Below are 17,318 nucleotides of genomic sequence, written 5' to 3' on the forward strand. Positions count from 1 at the left end.
GAACTTCCTCTTATCTTCTGAAAAAGATTATTTCTTGTAAATCTTTGTTTCTAAAGTAGTCAGTTCTTGATTTAGCAATCATTTCTGTCATGAAACTTGAGAGCCAAGTTATAGAGAACCTACATTTTTTTTAACCACAACATGCTTAACTGTGAATAAAGCTGTCCTCATAGTGTTAAAATCCTACGAGGCAGGAAATTTTCAGCGTCTCAGTGTTCTGTGTCTCTCCCCCTCCCTCAATTTAATTGTCAATGCTTTCTCTCATGTGCATTGTGCCCAAATTTATGCAGGTTTATCAAGGAGTGAAGAAGCATGGTTTCTTGCAGCCTCACATCTTGGCAGAGCAGGAAGTAGTGATCACCACATATGATGTCCTTCGTAGTGAACTGAACTATGTGGACATTCCTCACAGTAATAGTGAAGATGGACGCCGTTTCAGGAACCAGAAGCGTTATATGGCTATCCCAAGTCCCTTGGTAGCTGTGGAGTGGTGGAGAATTTGCCTGGATGAAGCACAGATGGTAGAATGCACCACTGCAAAGGTGAGAATGAACATGAGTTGCTTGGGTATGACCCTGTTGAACATGTACAACATAAAAGCAAATGAAAGAGCCTACTTGTAAACCCTTTTAACACGCAGGCATATAAATTTGACCTTGACATTTATTCTTCTGAATTGACTAATATAGTTTCCCTTGGAGGTGTTACTAAATGTTTTATCTGCCGGAGGTTTGACTTGCTATGAAGCTTAGTACTTTTTTATTATTTAATCTCTTAACACAATGTATTCTGACAGTTTAAAGAACTAGGTCATCATGTATATTGCACTTCTTGATAGTTGAAAGCAAGATGTTAGTCTGTTTCAGTGCCTATCTAAACAGCCAGAGGGTCTGCCCTTGGGTCTAGAAGCTGTAAAACAGTCTTTATTGACATTAAGAAATATTAAGCAGAACCATTTCAGCTGTTTGCAAAGCGATACTGCTGTGAATACCTGCTCACCTCCAGTAAAGGAATTTCTTGGTGGATGACATTGCATATTTGAACAGCTAATCCTTTGAAAAGTAACAATGTAATATTCTCATTCATTCTCTCTCTCTCTCTCTCTTTGTGGGTGGGTGTTGTGTATGGATTGGAATATGAGAGAGAGATGTTGGAACACACCCACAATGGGTGTATCCTCATTCAGATCAGATAGCTGTTCAGTTTTACTGAGAACCCAGACGATGAGGGGAATGGGTTCTAGAAGCAGGCTTGCTGAAGAAAGGAAGGGGAGGCTGAATTGCAGTGATATGGAGTGTAGGAAACTGAAACAATGTGTAAAAGTGTTACAGTTTGAAGAAACAAGAAGCTATGGAAAAGTATTCACACCGTGTCTGTGAATATAAGGGGCTTTGTTCTGATGGCAAAATGCAGTAATGATGGCAGGCCAGGAACTCACCTGAGTAGGAAAATAGAAATGGAATGCTGTCTCAATACTTCCATTTACATTGCTCAAATGTTCAGCCTATTTCACCCCTTCCCTGTTCACAAAACTGAGCTGTAGCAGTGTGGACTGTGCAGCTTGTTGGGATATTCCAGCTGAGCATTTTTCACTAGGACTCTAGGACTTTCTGAAATAGAAATGTGGGGAACTACCATCTCGTCAATTTCCTAAAGCAGTTAGTCTTCACTTACCATTGTGGTATTCATCCTTGCCATTCAAGTCATGTAGGAAGTACATTTAGAAAGTGTGGTTGCAGGTGGACCCTTAGTATTGCTTAATATTCTTGGGCTAAGCATGAGGTTGTTCCTAGTAGTCATGGGCTTTAATTATATTTTCTATAATATTTTATTAGGCTGCAGAAATGGCTCTCCGTTTGAGTGGAATCAATCGCTGGTGTGTCAGTGGCACACCAGTGCAACGAGGATTGGAAGGTGAATAGTATCTCTAATCTTCTGTCTGTATCAACAAGCATGCAGTAATGGCAAGGGTATTTTGGTCCAAACTCCCTTCTAGAAAGCAATTCCTTTTTTTAAAATCCAGAATATTTGTGTCCTGGCTATCCAACACAACAGTATATTGTTCAAGACAGCTAATAATAAAAGAGAATCCATCAAGTGCAAAATAAAGCATATTTAAAATACACCTTAAAAATCACATACCAAAGAAAAAAGCAGCACAAAAAACAAAAACAGTACTAATTGTACCTACAGGTAGGTCTTCTCTTATGTTCCCACCAAATGTACCTATGACATTGGTGAGATACAGACAGTGACCTCATTTGCAAATCTTAATGCCCAGGCAAGTTTGTATTGGAGCAGGCAGTCCTTCAGGTACACTGATGCCAAGACATTTAGGACTTTAATGGTCAAAAGCAGTCCTACTTTGATTTGGGCTTGGAAACTAATTTGAAATCAATTCATTTTTTGTGATCAGAGTCACACGCTCCTTATGAGCTACTCCAGTTAGCAGTCTGGCTGCAGCATTTTGGACCAACTGCAGTAGTCCAAATGTACATAGAGCCCAGCACCCTATTATCACAGTAGCCAACCAGATGCCTATGGGATGCCCACAAGCAGGACATGAGCACATCAGCAGTTTCTCCACTTGTGTTCCCTAGAAACTGTTATTCAGAGGCATATTGCCTCCAGTACTAGAGGTACATGGCAGGTAGTCATTTATAACCTTATATTCCATGGGTTTAACCCTGTTTTTAAGACTCCATCTTGTGGTAGTAAATTCCAGAGTTAAGTTGAGTGCTGTATGAAGAAATGCTACATTTTGTTTCTCATGAATCTTCTGACATTCAGCTTCATTGCATGGCACTAGGGCATGTGTTGCCATGGCCAAATCCGTATCTCAAGTAAAGCATGTAGTTGACATACCAGCCAAAGATATGCAAACATAGTTCCAGCAACAACCTGTTGCCTGTGTATCCAGTTTCCAGGATTACTCCCAAAGTGTGAACTTCATTAATCAAGGGAAGTGGGACCTTCTCTAAAACAGGATGAACTCCAACTTTTTGATCTACAGTATTATAGATTATGACAGTTTTGGCCAAACTTGGGTCTCCAGCTGCTTTGGGACTACAATTCCCATCATCCCTGACCACTGGTCCTGTTAGCTAGGGATATGGGAGTTGTAGTCCAAAAACAGCTGGAGACCCAAGTTTGACCAACACTGGATTATGAGCACCTAATAATTGCATTTACAATTGGCATCTATTCGTTTTTAGTAATAAACTTAAGAAACGGCAACAACAAAAATATTTTTTTAAGCACTGGAAAAATTTCAACCCTCTAGCATTGCTGCTATGCAGTAATCCTTGTTCAGGAAAGCCTCCTAAGAATTAGGAGGAAGCTGGAAACTCCTTCCATGAACTTCCATATAAAATTTACATTTGTAATTGAAGCCCAGATTTTGAAAAATGTCAGTGCTTTGAAATTGCTGGTGGACTCTGTGTGATACTTATAAGGGGATGTACTGCTTATTTTAAGCTTTCACAAAGATTTGGTTGTATACGCAGCACCCAAGTTCCATCTCTCCTGCCCAAAGAAAGCGAGTGTGAAGTAATTTTACTTGTCAGGCTTAGCTAAGTTGCATTGTGTATAAGCTTTTTTTAAAAAAAATCTTGCTTGCAGTAAAATGTGCTGTTCCTTTGTCATAGATTTATATGGATTAGTACTGTTCCTTGGAGCTGATCCTTACTGGGTCAAATATTGGTGGGATCAGCTTCTGTATCGACCATACTGCAGGAAAAACACGCAGCCTCTCTACAACTTCATAGCCAAGATAATGTGGAGGTCAGCAAAGAAGGACGTGATTGACCAAGTAAACACACAAGTTCTAAGAATATGTTCATAGACAACATTTTTCACCCAATACTTGAGTTACTCATTTGTCGTTTCATTTTATTATTAGATTCAGATCCCTGCTCAGACAGAAGATACACACTGGCTCTATTTTTCTCCTGTGGAGAGACACTTTTATCATCGCCAACATGAGGTCTGCTGCCAGGATGCTCTGGCAAAACTCAGGAAGATTTCTGATTGGTCCCTCAAACTTAGCAGCTTGGATCGGAGGACTGTTGCTTCCATTCTGTACCCTTTGTTGCGCTTGAGGCAAGCCTGCTGTCACCCGCAAGCTGTACGTGGAGAATTCCTCCCACTGCAGAAAAGGTTAATTACATTTATTCTTAAAGTGACTCTAGACCTCTCATAATTACGGGACTCTTATACTGATGGACATGGGTCAGTGGGGCTTATTTCTGGGTAGACCTACAATATTGAAATGTAAAGGTTGGGCTTTTTCTGTAGTTACTCTAAAATCAGTTGGTGAGTGAAATTCACCAGTTTGGTATATGAAAGAGAAAGCTATTTGTTATTCATTTGGACTTCATATTCCAGGCAGTGACTCTAGAAATAGCAGAGTACTTGTGAAGTTGAATTTACAGTGGTACCTCGAGTTAAGTACTTAATTCGTTCCGGAGGTCCGTTCTTAACCTGAAACTGTTCTTAACCTGAAGACCACTTTAGCTAATGGGGCCTCCCGCTGCCATGCCACCGCAGCACGATTTCTGTTCTCATCCTGAAGCAAAGTTCTTAACCCGAGGTACTATTTCTGGGTTAGCGGAGTCTGTAACCTGAAGCGTATGTAACCTGAAGCATATGTAACCCGAGGTACCACTGTATACTTACAAGACAGTGTTTGAAAATACCCTGTATATTCTGCATACAGAACAAGACATACATACATGTGTGCAACCTGCTGTAGTCTTGTTACCTCACCTGATGGAACATTAAAGATAGTTGTTGGAAGTTCAAATGTCAGATAATATGCAAAACTAAGATCCCACTTCATGTTTTTAATCATTGTGACTTGCATCAACAAAGTGCAAGTGAGGTTGTAGTAGGAAGGGGAAATTAGTGGAAAGTGAGGAAGGAAGCAGAGGTGCCCTTTGCTTGCAAAAGAGCAGCTTTTAATCCAAGGCTATGAATGTAAAGATATCAAATCTTTTAATTTTAATTATCTTTAACTTACAGTATTCTGAGACAACTAGCTGAGCAAAGAGGTTTAGCCTAACTGTAGTTGGGATACATTGACCTGTTTGGTCTTTGCTCTTGACTCAAGACTATTTGTTTACCATAAATCGAACAGTGCTGAAGAATCTTTCACTGCACACACCACCAATTGAAATTCACATTTTAATCTGCAATCAATAAGTAATGGTACTGATTGATTAATCCTTTTCAACTCTGCAGATTACACATTTCTATACTCTGCTGTGAGAAGAAATAGCATAACAGTATGACAACTGATGTTGACTATTTATACTATCACAGCCTAGAAATATAATACTAGCTTGTATTGGGAGCAGAATATCGCCACTAACTCTTTAGTGTTTAAGTTGATGCAGCAAGTTCAGGAAATGTGTCAGTGAAATAAAGCAGCTTTAATTTTAACTGAACGGTTTTATCTGTATTAGCAACCTATATTCAGTGGAATGTTCATGGGTAGCAGCAACATAGCCACTTCAGTAAAGGAGGAGTACAGTAACAAAAAAGTAGCTCCCATAAAAAGGACTGCAGAAAAAGGATCTGTTTCTAAGCTCTTTTTGTCTGAGAGCAATAGTCCATTTTTACAACAAATGGTTGAAATTACATGTGGGTATCCTTTTACTTCTGTGTCCATGACACAGTGCTAGAGCTTCTGAATAATAGAAACAATGAACCCATCGTCTCTATCAGGTTAGCAAGCTAGTTCACTGTTGCTTTTCTGTCCTGCCCTCTGTGAAGCTGGGGGTCCCAGGTTGCCTTTTATCCACATAATAGCTTGGACCAGTCTCTTGGTTTAGCTATAGAATGACATCAGGTTTCTTGGCCTGTTGTTAAATATATATCCTTTTCCTCATAGCATGTCTTTTAGAAATCAGCATTTATTTTTTATTTTTACAATTTGAACCTGTTAGTGAACAATGGCTACTTTCTCTGTTTCTCCCACTCTGGTCCTGTATTGTGCCTGGGGAATGTGAACATGAGAGTACTGTTGCGCTCATATCCTGCTTGTGGACTTCATAGATAATCTGGCTGGCTCGGTGAGAACAGAATGCGAGACTAGATAGCCTTTGCTCTGGTCCAGATGGGCTCCTCTTATATTCTTAGAACAATCTGCTTCTCTGTTAGGGTGCTTCCACCTGGAAGCCTTCTGCAGTTTCTGTTCCTTCTCATTCCACTTTTCATCAGATTATGAGATAGCAGTGTACTGTCCACACCATTTAATTTTTTAAAAAAGCAAGCAGCTGAGGTGAACGTTGTCACCATCAACAAGCCCAGACTGGAATGTTTTAAAGTGTTTCTCCCTTTTCCATGGGCTGGCATAGCAGGTCCAGTGGAGAGTTTGGGGCTGTGTGTCAAATAATGAAGATTATTTGGCTTGGCCAATGGCATCATGAGACCTTGAGCAGCATGGACTGGGGGAAAAGGAGGAGACCCCTCTTCAGGGTAACAATCCCAACTGCAGTTACTTGTCCCCCTCTCCTGTAGGCTAGCAGTGCCGTTCCACTATTTGTTGTGTCACTAAGGTCATGTCACTTGGTCATGTCAAGTCAGTCATTATAGTCTCTCATCCCACTTTTGCATATAATGTGGATTACAAGGCATCTAGGCAAGGATTGTATCCTTATTTTTTCCTGTATATTAAATGGAATATATTTATTAAAAATATTAAATAATAGCAGTAGAACAGCATCATTTTTGAATTATACCAGTTTCTAGCCCTTTTCAGTTTATTATGGTTATAAAAAGTACATTCTTGAAAAGGTAGCCTTATGACTTCTGATGCATATTGAATGCCTTCACTTCATGCTTTGGGTCTCTGTTCCAGCACAATGACAATGGAGGAGCTTCTAACATCACTACAGAAAAAATGTCGAACAGAATGTGAGGAAGTCCATAGGCAATTGGTGTGTGCTTTGAATGGATTAGCTGGTATTCATATTATTAAAGGTAAAATTGGCTCATAATTGTTTGGTGCAGTTCTTATGAGTGCAGTAGCACTCATATATTTTATTTAGAGAGAGAGAGAGAGAGTTCTTTACTATTTGGTTAATTCAGACTAAATCCAAAGGGCTGATTTGTTTTGCCTCAGATTCCTCTAAGCAAAATATAAGCCTCTGTATCTAGCCACTTACTAATTACAAATATCCCTTGGCTCTGAGCGCCAAACTAAATTGGACTGCCTGTGGAATCTGTTGGTTGTTTCTTAAATAGTTAAATACCAGCCCAGGTGTTTAGGCATTTCTTTAGTAGAGTTGCTGGTAAATCCTAAAAGAAAATGTGTATGTTCAAGATACACAAGAAATGACGTTTGTACTAGCTGCAAGCAACGCTGCAGAATTGTAAGTCTGTGGAAGGTTAGGAGGTATAAGTCGCTGCTTTTTCAGTTTTATAAATATTACTTCAAGATAGACTTGGTACACAAAGAAGCATTCATTTAATCAGAAATGAAGTTGGCACTTGAGGAAATACTTGCATGCCTTTTTTAAGCAGTTTGCCAAGAGGAGGGCAGTTTTACAGGCCCACTCAAAAGTCTGATGACCCAGCACTGAAGCACACAACTCTGCATCAGCATAAGAAGTACTTTAATCTAATAGGCAATAGTGACTATATACATTTATTTATTTTATATCTTATTCTTTTCTTAAAAAATATTTTTTACAACATTTAAAAAATATGATAACTTTATCAGTGGCTGCATACACAATTTGACTATTTTGATCTTAATGCTACAATAGGTTTGCTGGTCTCTGTCAAGCTTCCATATGTAAATAGCCAAACAATTTAATATAATGCTTTACAGTGATGTTTCTAAGTGTTGGAAATGGGGAATTATTTCTGTTTGGGAACAAACATGGAAAGTGTCTGTATCTTCCATTTCCAGGATGGGGCGAGGGTTCCCATTGCTTCTACTTCCCTGGAATGAAAAATCACGGTGGTAGAAGTAGAATTCTGTGTTTTAGCTTTGTTTTCACAGTTGGAAATTTATTCTCCAACTCCTTTTCAGTTATAATTTGTTTATGCAGCATAGATGTCTCTAATTAAAGTGCTTACTAAGAAATCCTGATGGCACTGTGTGTACAGTTGTAGGTAATTAGACATTTGAAAGACAGAAATCCCAATACTCCTGTCTGAAATATGCTAATTTTTCAGGTGAATATGCATTGGCAGCAGATATGTATAGAGAGGTGCTGCGTTCCTCTGAAGAGCACAAAGAGAAGCTCAAAACAGATTCATTGCAAGTATGTGCATAATCTCTGAAGGTACTCTTTAAACAAGCATCTCATAATTGTTAAGCATCCTGGAAGTATGGAAGACCAAGATATAAATATTTTGAACAGTAATACTCAATCTATGGTTCCAGATGAACAATGTAAACAGTGAGCTAGGCCTTTCAGCTGGTGATGGTGGATTTTTTTTTAAAGCATCACTATGGAATACCTGTGGGCACCTATCGTTCTATAATGTACAGGAGTCAGTTTATTACACTATTACAGGAGTAAAGAACAGGATCTGGCCAGTGGACCAAGTTTAACAATGGGACAGAGATGCCCACCAGCCAAACACCTAATTTCAGAATGCTTTTGACCCTACTTGCCCACATAGATTTTGCAGAGAGCTTTTCAAAGTACAGTGGTGCCTCGCAAGACGAAATTAATTCGTTCCGCAAGTTTTTTCTTCTTGCGAGTTTTTCGTCTTGCGATGCACGGTTTCCCATAGGAATGCATTGAAAATCAATTAATGCGTTCCTAGGGAAACCGCCTTCAGACCAGGTCCGGGGACAGTCTCTCCCCCGACCTCTTCTGAAGGCTGGGGGGGGGGGGGGGACAAGGGCTTCTGAAGGCTGGGGGGGGGGGCTGGGGGGGAACAAGGGCTTCGCTGCCGACCCCCAGCATTTTAAAATCTCACCGGGACACGGGGAGATTTTAAAATGCTGGGGGTCGGCAGCGAACGCTTCGCTGATCCCGGGATGGCAGGCAGATCTGCACCGCCATCCAGAGCGGGGCGGGACTTAGCGCCCCGCTCGGGATGGCGGCACAGATCTGCCTGCAGTCCCGGGACGGCAGACAGCTCTGCGCCGCCATCCCGAGCGGGGCGGGACTTAGCACCCCGCTCGGGATGGTGGCGCAGATCTGCCTGCAGTCCCGGGACGGCAGACAGCTCTGCGCTGGCATCCAGAGCGGGGCGGGACTTAGCACCCCGCTCGGGATGGTGGCGCAGATCTGCCTGCAATCCCGGGACGGCAGACAGCTCTGCGCTGGCATCCAGAGCGGGGCGGGACTTAGCGCCCCGCTCGGGATGGCGGCGCAGATCTGCCTGCAGTCCCGGGACGGCAGACAGCTCTGCGCTGGCATCCAGAGCGGGGCGGGACTTAGCACCCCGCTCGGGATGGTGGCGCAGATCTGCCTGCAGTCCCGGGACGGCAGACAGCTCTGCGCCGGCATCCAGAGCGGGGCGGGACTTAGCGCCCCGCTCGGGATGGCGGCACAGATCTGCCTGCAGTCCCGGGACGGCAGACAGCTCTGCGCTGGCATCCAGAGCGGGGCGGGACTTAGCGCCCCGCTCGGGATGGCGGCACAGATCTGCCTGCAGTCCCGGGACGCCAGACAGCTCTGCGCCACCATCCCGAGCGGGGCGGGACTTAGCACCCCGGCTCCCGATGGCCGCGCAGAGCTGCGCTGATCCCGGGACGGCAGACAGCTCTGCGCCGCCATCCCGAGCGGGGCGGGACTTAGCGCCCCGCTCGGGATGGTGGCGCAGATCTGCCTGCAGTCCCGCGACTGCAGGCAGCTTTGCGCGGCCATCTGGAGCGGGGCGGGACTTCTCTGCTGTCCCGGGGAGATTTTAAAATGCTGGGGGTCGGCAGCGAACGCTTCGCTCCCGCCCGCCAGCATTTTAAGATCGCCCGGGGCAGCGGAGAAGTCTCCGCTGTCCCGGGAAGGCAGGCGGGGGGGAGCAAAGACTTTTGCCCCCCGCCGGCCTTCAGAAGAGGTCCAGGACCTCTTCTGAAGGCCGGCTGTGGGCGAAAGTCTTTGCTCCCGACCGCCAGCAATTTAAAACAGGTCCCCGGAGATTTCCCTATGGGCTTTCGTCTTGCGAAGCAAGCCCATAGGGAAATTCGTCTTGCGAAGCGCCTCCGAAACAGAAAACCCTTTCGTCTTGCGGGTTTTCCGTCTTGCGAGGCATTCGTCTTGCGGGGTACCACTGTACTGTACACGACATGACACTCAGCTGTTTTTTGAATCTTCGAAGGCTGCTTACACAATTTCATGTATGTGCGCTGGGGTTCGGAATGTAACCCCCACATAAATGCCATAACTTTGAGATGTGGGTAGAAGATTATTTACCGTATATACACGAGTATAAGCTGACCCGAATATAAGCCGAGGCACCTTATTTTACCTCAAAAAAGTGGGGAAACTTATTGACTCGAGTATAAGTTGGTTCACCACACCACAAACTCTCCCCCCCCCCAGTCCCTCCCGTCCCCCTGCCTACCTAGGGGGCTGGGGGCGGCAGTGGAGGAGGAGGAAGGAGCAGCCCGAAAGAGCTGTTTTCAGACTGCTCGTTCCTCCTCCACCGCCTTTGCCACTGTCGTAAATGCGCTCGGGTGGGACCCTCACTTGAGTATAAGCCGAGATTTTTTTTCAGCTTATATACACGAGTATATACGGTATTTCTGTGTGGTAATGTGTTCATGTTTCTGTGGGGATTTTACTGGCGATTTAAACTGCTTATTGTTCGTAATTGTCACCATACGTCAAACTTAATCACTGCTGCCTTTTTTTATTGACAAACGCAGAGACTTCATTCTACGCACAACTTGATGGAGCTTCTGGCAGGAGAGCATCCTGGGATATCACCCACTTTGCGCGATAGCAGGCTTCAAGAAGAGGTGATTGTACACTGTGTGCACTTCAGTGTATTTAGAAATGCTTCCTGCAAAAGAATTTATAAAAGAATGTAATTTGTTACAGGATAGCTCCGAGGCCTCTTACAGAAATGCTTACAATCCTAAGGTCAAATGTAAGGAAATTCCATGTTTGCCATATCTTTCCAGATGCAGCTGTAGTGTACTTTCAAGGTCACAACTGTCAGTAACAAGCTGCAAGAACAAATGAATAGTTTCCTTATGGAGACTGCTGTGCTTAACTTCTTCATAACCTTATCCTGGCTATTGTTGTAGAGTTAATGCAGTTCTTCTCAAACCTCCACTAACCATACTGGGCTGTTAATAATAATAGAAAGAGTTTATGGTTGTGAAGTTGAAGGTAATTGAATTGATCGGTACTTTTAAAGGACTGCCTTTAGGTAAGAGGGACAGAGCAGGTCAAGACAGGGCCAGTCACTGCACAATTAGGACCTAAGGTTTATTAGGGCCTGGATAAAAGTTTGGCTGGGATAGTTGAAGCTGAAAAACTAGCAAGGCAAGAATGAATACCAATAGATCAGATGTTTTGAAGCTGGCCAAGTAACTTTTCACAGATGATGAAAACAAGGATGTGACATTTAATGAAGAACAAACTGTAGAATTGGAGAACAGAGTGGGAATTAGTGGCAATAGTTGTAGCGTTATATTTGAATAAGAATTAAGAGGGATAACAACCAAGTCCATGTTGGGATACTGCCAGGGAGATAACGTCCATCTGAGCCCCCAAGCCGGCTGCCGGACGATCCATCCATCGACCTCCCGTAGTCACGCAGTCACGCGGTATCAGCAATTAGCGGCACGAAGCCTTTGGATCCACATTCCTAGGCTGGTGCACACTCTTTCAGCAGAATTCACACAGCAGAAGTTGCACAGCAGGAGAGCATATTTACATTTTATTCAACGTTGGTCAGAGCAAACAGAAGACATGACCGTCTGCTTCAGCGTTCAAGCACAGACAGAGAGAAAACGAAAGCAATAGCAAACATAAACATCCTGTAACAGGAAATACGCAGACTCACAAAAGCCTGCTCCCTCTTAAGGTGGAACGGAAATATCCTAACATCCTCCCCCTTTCCGTGTAACCTGTAGTACCTGTGGTTCAACCCAATTGCAACCTTTGTACGTAAACCTTAAGTTGTTCTCTGTTAACAACCTTAGACAACAGATCAGCAGGAATTTCATTTCCTGCCATGTAGGACACCCGAATCAGTCCCTTTTGAATACACTCTCTTGCACGATGTAGCTTAATCTGCAAGTACTTGGTTCTCTGCTTGCAACTCTCTGAGTTCAGCAAAGCCAAACAAGATCTATTGTCTTGATACACTTGTATAGGACATTTCACAGAAACCCCGATGTCCTTAAACAGTCGCACCAACCATTCACAATCCATGAGTGAAAATGACAGAGCATTGAGTTCTGCTTCACAGGAACTTAGGCTCACTGTCGTCTGCTTTTTGCACAACCAGTCAAACAGGCAGTGGTTGTACATGTAGCATACTCCAGAAGTGCTTGTACCATCCGTGGTGTCACTTCCAAAACTCGCATCTGCAAAGATTTCAAGACCTCCAGTCTTCTGACTGGTGAACCTCAGCCTGTAGTGCATAGACCCTTTCAAATAGCGGGCTATGCGCTTCAGAGCTTTCCAATCCTGAACAGTAGGATTGTTAGCATGTCTGCTAAGCAGGTTAGTGCTTACAGCTATGTCAGGTCTTGAGCATCTAGCAATGAAATTCAACTTGCCTAGAATACATCTGTACAGCGTAGTGTCAGAAAACGCTTCAGCAGTACTATCAACCTGGTAACCTGTCACCATCGGTGTGCCTGCTGGGTTTGCATCAACCAAATTCAACCTGGTTAATACATCAGCAATTTTCTGTGTTTGGTGTACCAGAAAATTACCTGCTTGGTCCCTCTCCACCTGCAGAGAAAGATAGTTGGATACCTCACCAAGATCCTTCATGTCAAAGTGCTCCTTCAGCTGAGCTAGGGTTCTTTGATAAAAAGCCTGATTCTTCCAAAACATCAGAAGATCATCAACAAAACATAAACAATACAGTTTGTTTTGTCCCTCCTCCTTGACAAACACACATGGATCAGCTTTGCCCTGGTGAAAACCTAGAGAAAGCAACGTTTCAGTGAGTTTTGTGTTCCAACACCTAGCACTCTGCTTGAGACCATATAAGGATTTCCGCAGTTTACAGACCATTCCCTTCTGTATCTGCATCCTGTATCTGCTTGCAACTCTCTGAGTTCAGCAAAGCCAAACAAGATCTATTGTCTTGATACACTTGTATAGGACATTTCACAGAAACCCCGATTTCCTTAAACAGTCGCACCAACCATTCACAATCCATGAGTGAAAATGACAGAGCATTGAGTTCTGCTTCACAGGAACTTAGGCTCACTGTCGTCTGCTTTTTGCACAACCAGTCAAACAGGCAGTGGTTGTACATGTAGCATACTCCAGAAGTGCTTGTACCATCCGTGGTGTCACTTCCAAAACTCGCATCTGCAAAGATTTCAAGACCTCCAGTCTTCTGACTGGTGAACCTCAGCCTGTAGTGCATAGACCCTTTCAAATAGCGGGCTATGCGCTTCAGAGCTTTCCAATCCTGAACAGTAGGATTGTTAGCATGTCTGCTAAGCAGGTTAGTGCTTACAGCTATGTCAGGTCTTGAGCATCTAGCAATGAAATTCAACTTGCCTAGAATACATCTGTACAGCGTAGTGTCAGAAAACGCTTCAGCAGTACTATCAACCTGGTAACCTGTCACCATCGGTGTGCCTGCTGGGTTTGCATCAACCAAATTCAACCTGGTTAATACATCAGCAATTTTCTGTGTTTGGTGTACCAGAAAATTACCTGCTTGGTCCCTCTCCACCTGCAGAGAAAGATAGTTGGATACCTCACCAAGATCCTTCATGTCAAAGTGCTCCTTCAGTTGAGCTAGGGTGCTTTGATAGAAAGCCTGATTCTTCCAAAACATCAGAAGATCATCAACAAAACATAAACAATACAGTTTGTTTTGTCCCTCCTCCTTGACAAACACACATGGATCAGCTTTGCCCTGGTGAAAACCTAGAGAAAGCAACGTTTCAGTGAGTTTTGTGTTCCAACACCTAGCACTCTGCTTGAGACCATATAAGGATTTCCGCAGTTTACAGACCATTCCCTTCTGTATCTGCATCCCGTCAGGTGGAAGCATAAACAGCTCCTCGTTCAAAATCCCGTACAAAAAAGCTGTATTAATGTCATGATGGGAAACATGCAGTTTCTCCTCTGCAGCGATCTTGAGCATCAGCCGAATGCTCTCATATTTGACGGTGGGGGAATAGGTCTCGTGGTAATCCTGTCCTGGTACCTGTGAAAAACCTCTGGCAACCAATCTGGCTTTGTGTCTGACAACCTTGCCATTCTGGTCTGTCTTGGCCTTGAAGACCCATTTGCTGCCAACCAGTCTCATACCTGGGACTACCGGTACCAATTCCCAAGTTTGGTTCCTGTTCAAGGAATCAACTTCAGCCTTCATGGCATTAAGCCAAGGCTCAGCAGAAATATCCTAACAGTCCATTTGGATAGGAACAATGATTTGAAGGCAAGATTGCATGAAAATGCACACTAAAAATGATGGCATCCACTTAGGAGGCTGGTAAGTTTTCGTCTTGCTTAGGTGAGGCTGTTCTACCTTCAGTTGATTGCTTATAGACAAGAGCCAGCTAGGCACACCCTCAAACCCTGGCAAGTTCTTTCTTTTATCACCCTTTGCTAGCTACTACAAGTGCCTGAGGGACGCGGGTGGCGCTGTGGGTAAAACCTCAGCGCCTAGGACTTGCCGATCGCATGGTCGGCGGTTCGAATCCGTGTGGCGGGATGAGCTCCTGTCTTTCAGTCCCAGCTCCTGCCCACCTAGCAGTTCGAAAGCACCCCCGGGTGCAAGTAAATAAATAGGTACCGCTTTATAGCAGGAAGATAAACGGCGTTTCCGTGTGCTGCTCTGGTGCCGGTTCGTCAGAGCAGCTTCGTCACGCTGGCCACGTGACCCGGAAGTGTCTGCGGACAGCGCTGGCCCCCGGCCTCTTAAGTGAGATGGGCGCACAATCCTAGAGTCTGTCAAGACTGGCCTGTACGGGCAGGGGTACCTTTACAAGTGCCTGAGTAATGTTTCAGGTTGTACAAAGGAGCATTATGTATTAACTTTATTTGGAAAATTCATAAATGGCTTATATCTCCAAGCAATGTACAGATAAAATGTGGCAAAAAACCCCAATTAAAAATAAATATGCATAAGGTAATTTTTTTAAAAAATAAAATCAACAAAACTTGATAGGCTTGCTAAAATGGGAGAGTTTTCAGCATATGTTTTAAACAATGTAGTAATGGTGCCTTCTTAATGTCAGTAGCCAGGGAATTCCAGGGCACATGCCACACATGGAAAAACTCGATCACAAATGTGCAACAGGCAGCTTATGGGACTGCAAAAGTTGTAGTTCTGCAGATCAAAGTGATTGAATAGGCACATGTGGGGCAAGGTGAATTTCTTAAATAAACTGGTCCCAAGGAATTAAGAGTTTTATATATCTTAATATCAGTTTATTTTGCTAATGCCATTAAAACATCTAATGCTTAATATATACTAGCACTAACAAGGTGATAGACAGGATCTTTGCCCAGAGTTGAAATTCACAATGTTAAAGGTAATTATCCAGATAAGTGTTATGGGCAAAGTAATATTTCATTGTTGTCCAGAACTGGTAAGTTACGTCTGTTGATGATGATATTAAAATAAACTTGCGATATTCCAGATAAACATGAATATCCTTTCTATTTAGAAAAGCTGTGTAAGTTTCGCTGTGTTCTAGGGATAAGGGCGGTCCTTACTGAAATATGGCTTTCAAAGAAAATATTCCCTATGGTTGGTTGGTCTTAATTGTTGTAGAGTTAATAGAATCATAGAATTGGAAGGTACCCCGAGGGTCATCTAGTCCAACGTCCCTGTGATGCAGGAATCTCAACACAAATGTCTCTTGAGTCCTTCTGTAGATTTTGTTGTAGGTAGCAGCTGTGTTCATATGTGATTCTAGCTTGGTATAGCAATTTATGTTGTGGCCTTTCTGGAGAGTGAAAGTAATTAAAAATGGCCTAACACTCTTCTAAAAAACATAGTATTCTATTTCATCTACATTCACTGGTAATAATGTATTAACTGTTAACTAACAATGTTGTAAGTATTTCAGTGTTTGGTGTCTTTCTCTCTTTATCATTTAAAAAACAGTGTGAGCAACTCCGTCAACATTATATGAGCAAATCAAATGCAGAAGTTTCTGAAGCCCACCAGGCTTTGCAACCAGTGCTACAGACAATCCATGAACTCCAGAAGAAAGTAAGATTTTAGTAATATTTTTGACTTGCCTTTTGATGATATGTGGGAGCTTATAAATCTCTAAAAATGTGTCCATGAAAAGATTCCCTACTGCAACAAGCTGGATTAGAAGTGGAGTTCTAGAAAATTGGCCTTCAGTGGGTTATATCCAGAGCTGCAGTTCCATTAATGCAACAGACTTCCACAGTGCAAGTGAATTTCTACCCGTACAACAGGACTCTCTGTGGTTCTCCTGCTCCCTGCAGCCCCACTCATGCCTTCAAAAATCTGCTGCAGAGCAGATTTTTGTGGGTGCAGGGAGGGAGGGAGGAGAGGAAGGCAAAGTCCTGTTATGTGAATTAAAATGTGCATGCCAGTTTTAGATACAACTAACGCACTGTTCTTCCACATAGTTTCTACGGAATAATATATGTTCACGTTTCTCTCTGCCTCACTCCTGTCCGTAAACATTTAAGATGCATGAATTGACCTGTGAATATACAAGTTAACAGCTTCAGTACGTGCAAATGTTATAAAACTTTAGAACTTGCCAAATAAAATAGATAAAGCAAATTTTCTTTATCACCGATTTTTTTCCTGTTCCTCCAAGGAGCTCATTCCATCTTAGGCTAATTTACTTCACACTTGACAATGGACAAAAGAGCATGATTGGCTAAAGCTCATGGCTGATCCTTCTGAGTCTAGTCTGACACTCTGCTGCTGCACTCTACGAGACACATTGTGCGCTGGGATGATAATGAACACTGATGGCTATGTTCAGGCATAACACTGTGATGTGAATGAGCCTGGGGCTTGCACACAATTCCCCTTCTGCCTTGGCATGACCACAAGGAGTTCAGAAGGTTTCATTTCCCTTTTTGCTTATCCCTGGCATCTTGTTTAATTCAAACTGACAAGTTGCTAGTTTAAAAGAAGCCAGCTCTTTCCTCCTCTTTGCATTGGAGGGGAGAGTACGAGTTTCTGAGGCTTAC

At 43.2% G+C, this 17,318-nt stretch overlaps 1 protein-coding gene across 5 annotated transcripts in view; it reads left to right on the forward strand.

Annotated features, from left to right (window-relative positions):
• Positions 1-17,318, forward strand: part of SHPRH (SNF2 histone linker PHD RING helicase) — a 44,845-nt gene that overhangs the window by 13,993 nt on the left and 13,534 nt on the right. For all 5 annotated transcript variants that reach the window (XR_013392224.1, XM_077925917.1, XM_028723607.2 and 2 more), the window contains 8 exons: positions 291-542; positions 1,836-1,914; positions 3,648-3,811; positions 3,902-4,158; positions 6,863-6,984; positions 8,188-8,276; positions 10,838-10,930; positions 16,240-16,347. Coding sequence is in view for 4 of the 5 variants with exons in the window: in XM_077925917.1 (XP_077782043.1) it covers positions 291-542; positions 1,836-1,914; positions 3,648-3,811; positions 3,902-4,158; positions 6,863-6,984; positions 8,188-8,276; positions 10,838-10,930; positions 16,240-16,347 (1,164 nt within the window). In the remaining variant the exon portion in view is untranslated. The remainder of the gene's footprint in view (positions 1-290; positions 543-1,835; positions 1,915-3,647; positions 3,812-3,901; positions 4,159-6,862; positions 6,985-8,187; positions 8,277-10,837; positions 10,931-16,239; positions 16,348-17,318) is intronic.

The sequence above is a fragment of the Podarcis muralis genome, chromosome 3, assembly GCF_964188315.1.
Source record: "Podarcis muralis chromosome 3, rPodMur119.hap1.1, whole genome shotgun sequence".
NCBI lineage: Eukaryota > Metazoa > Chordata > Lepidosauria > Squamata > Lacertidae > Podarcis > Podarcis muralis.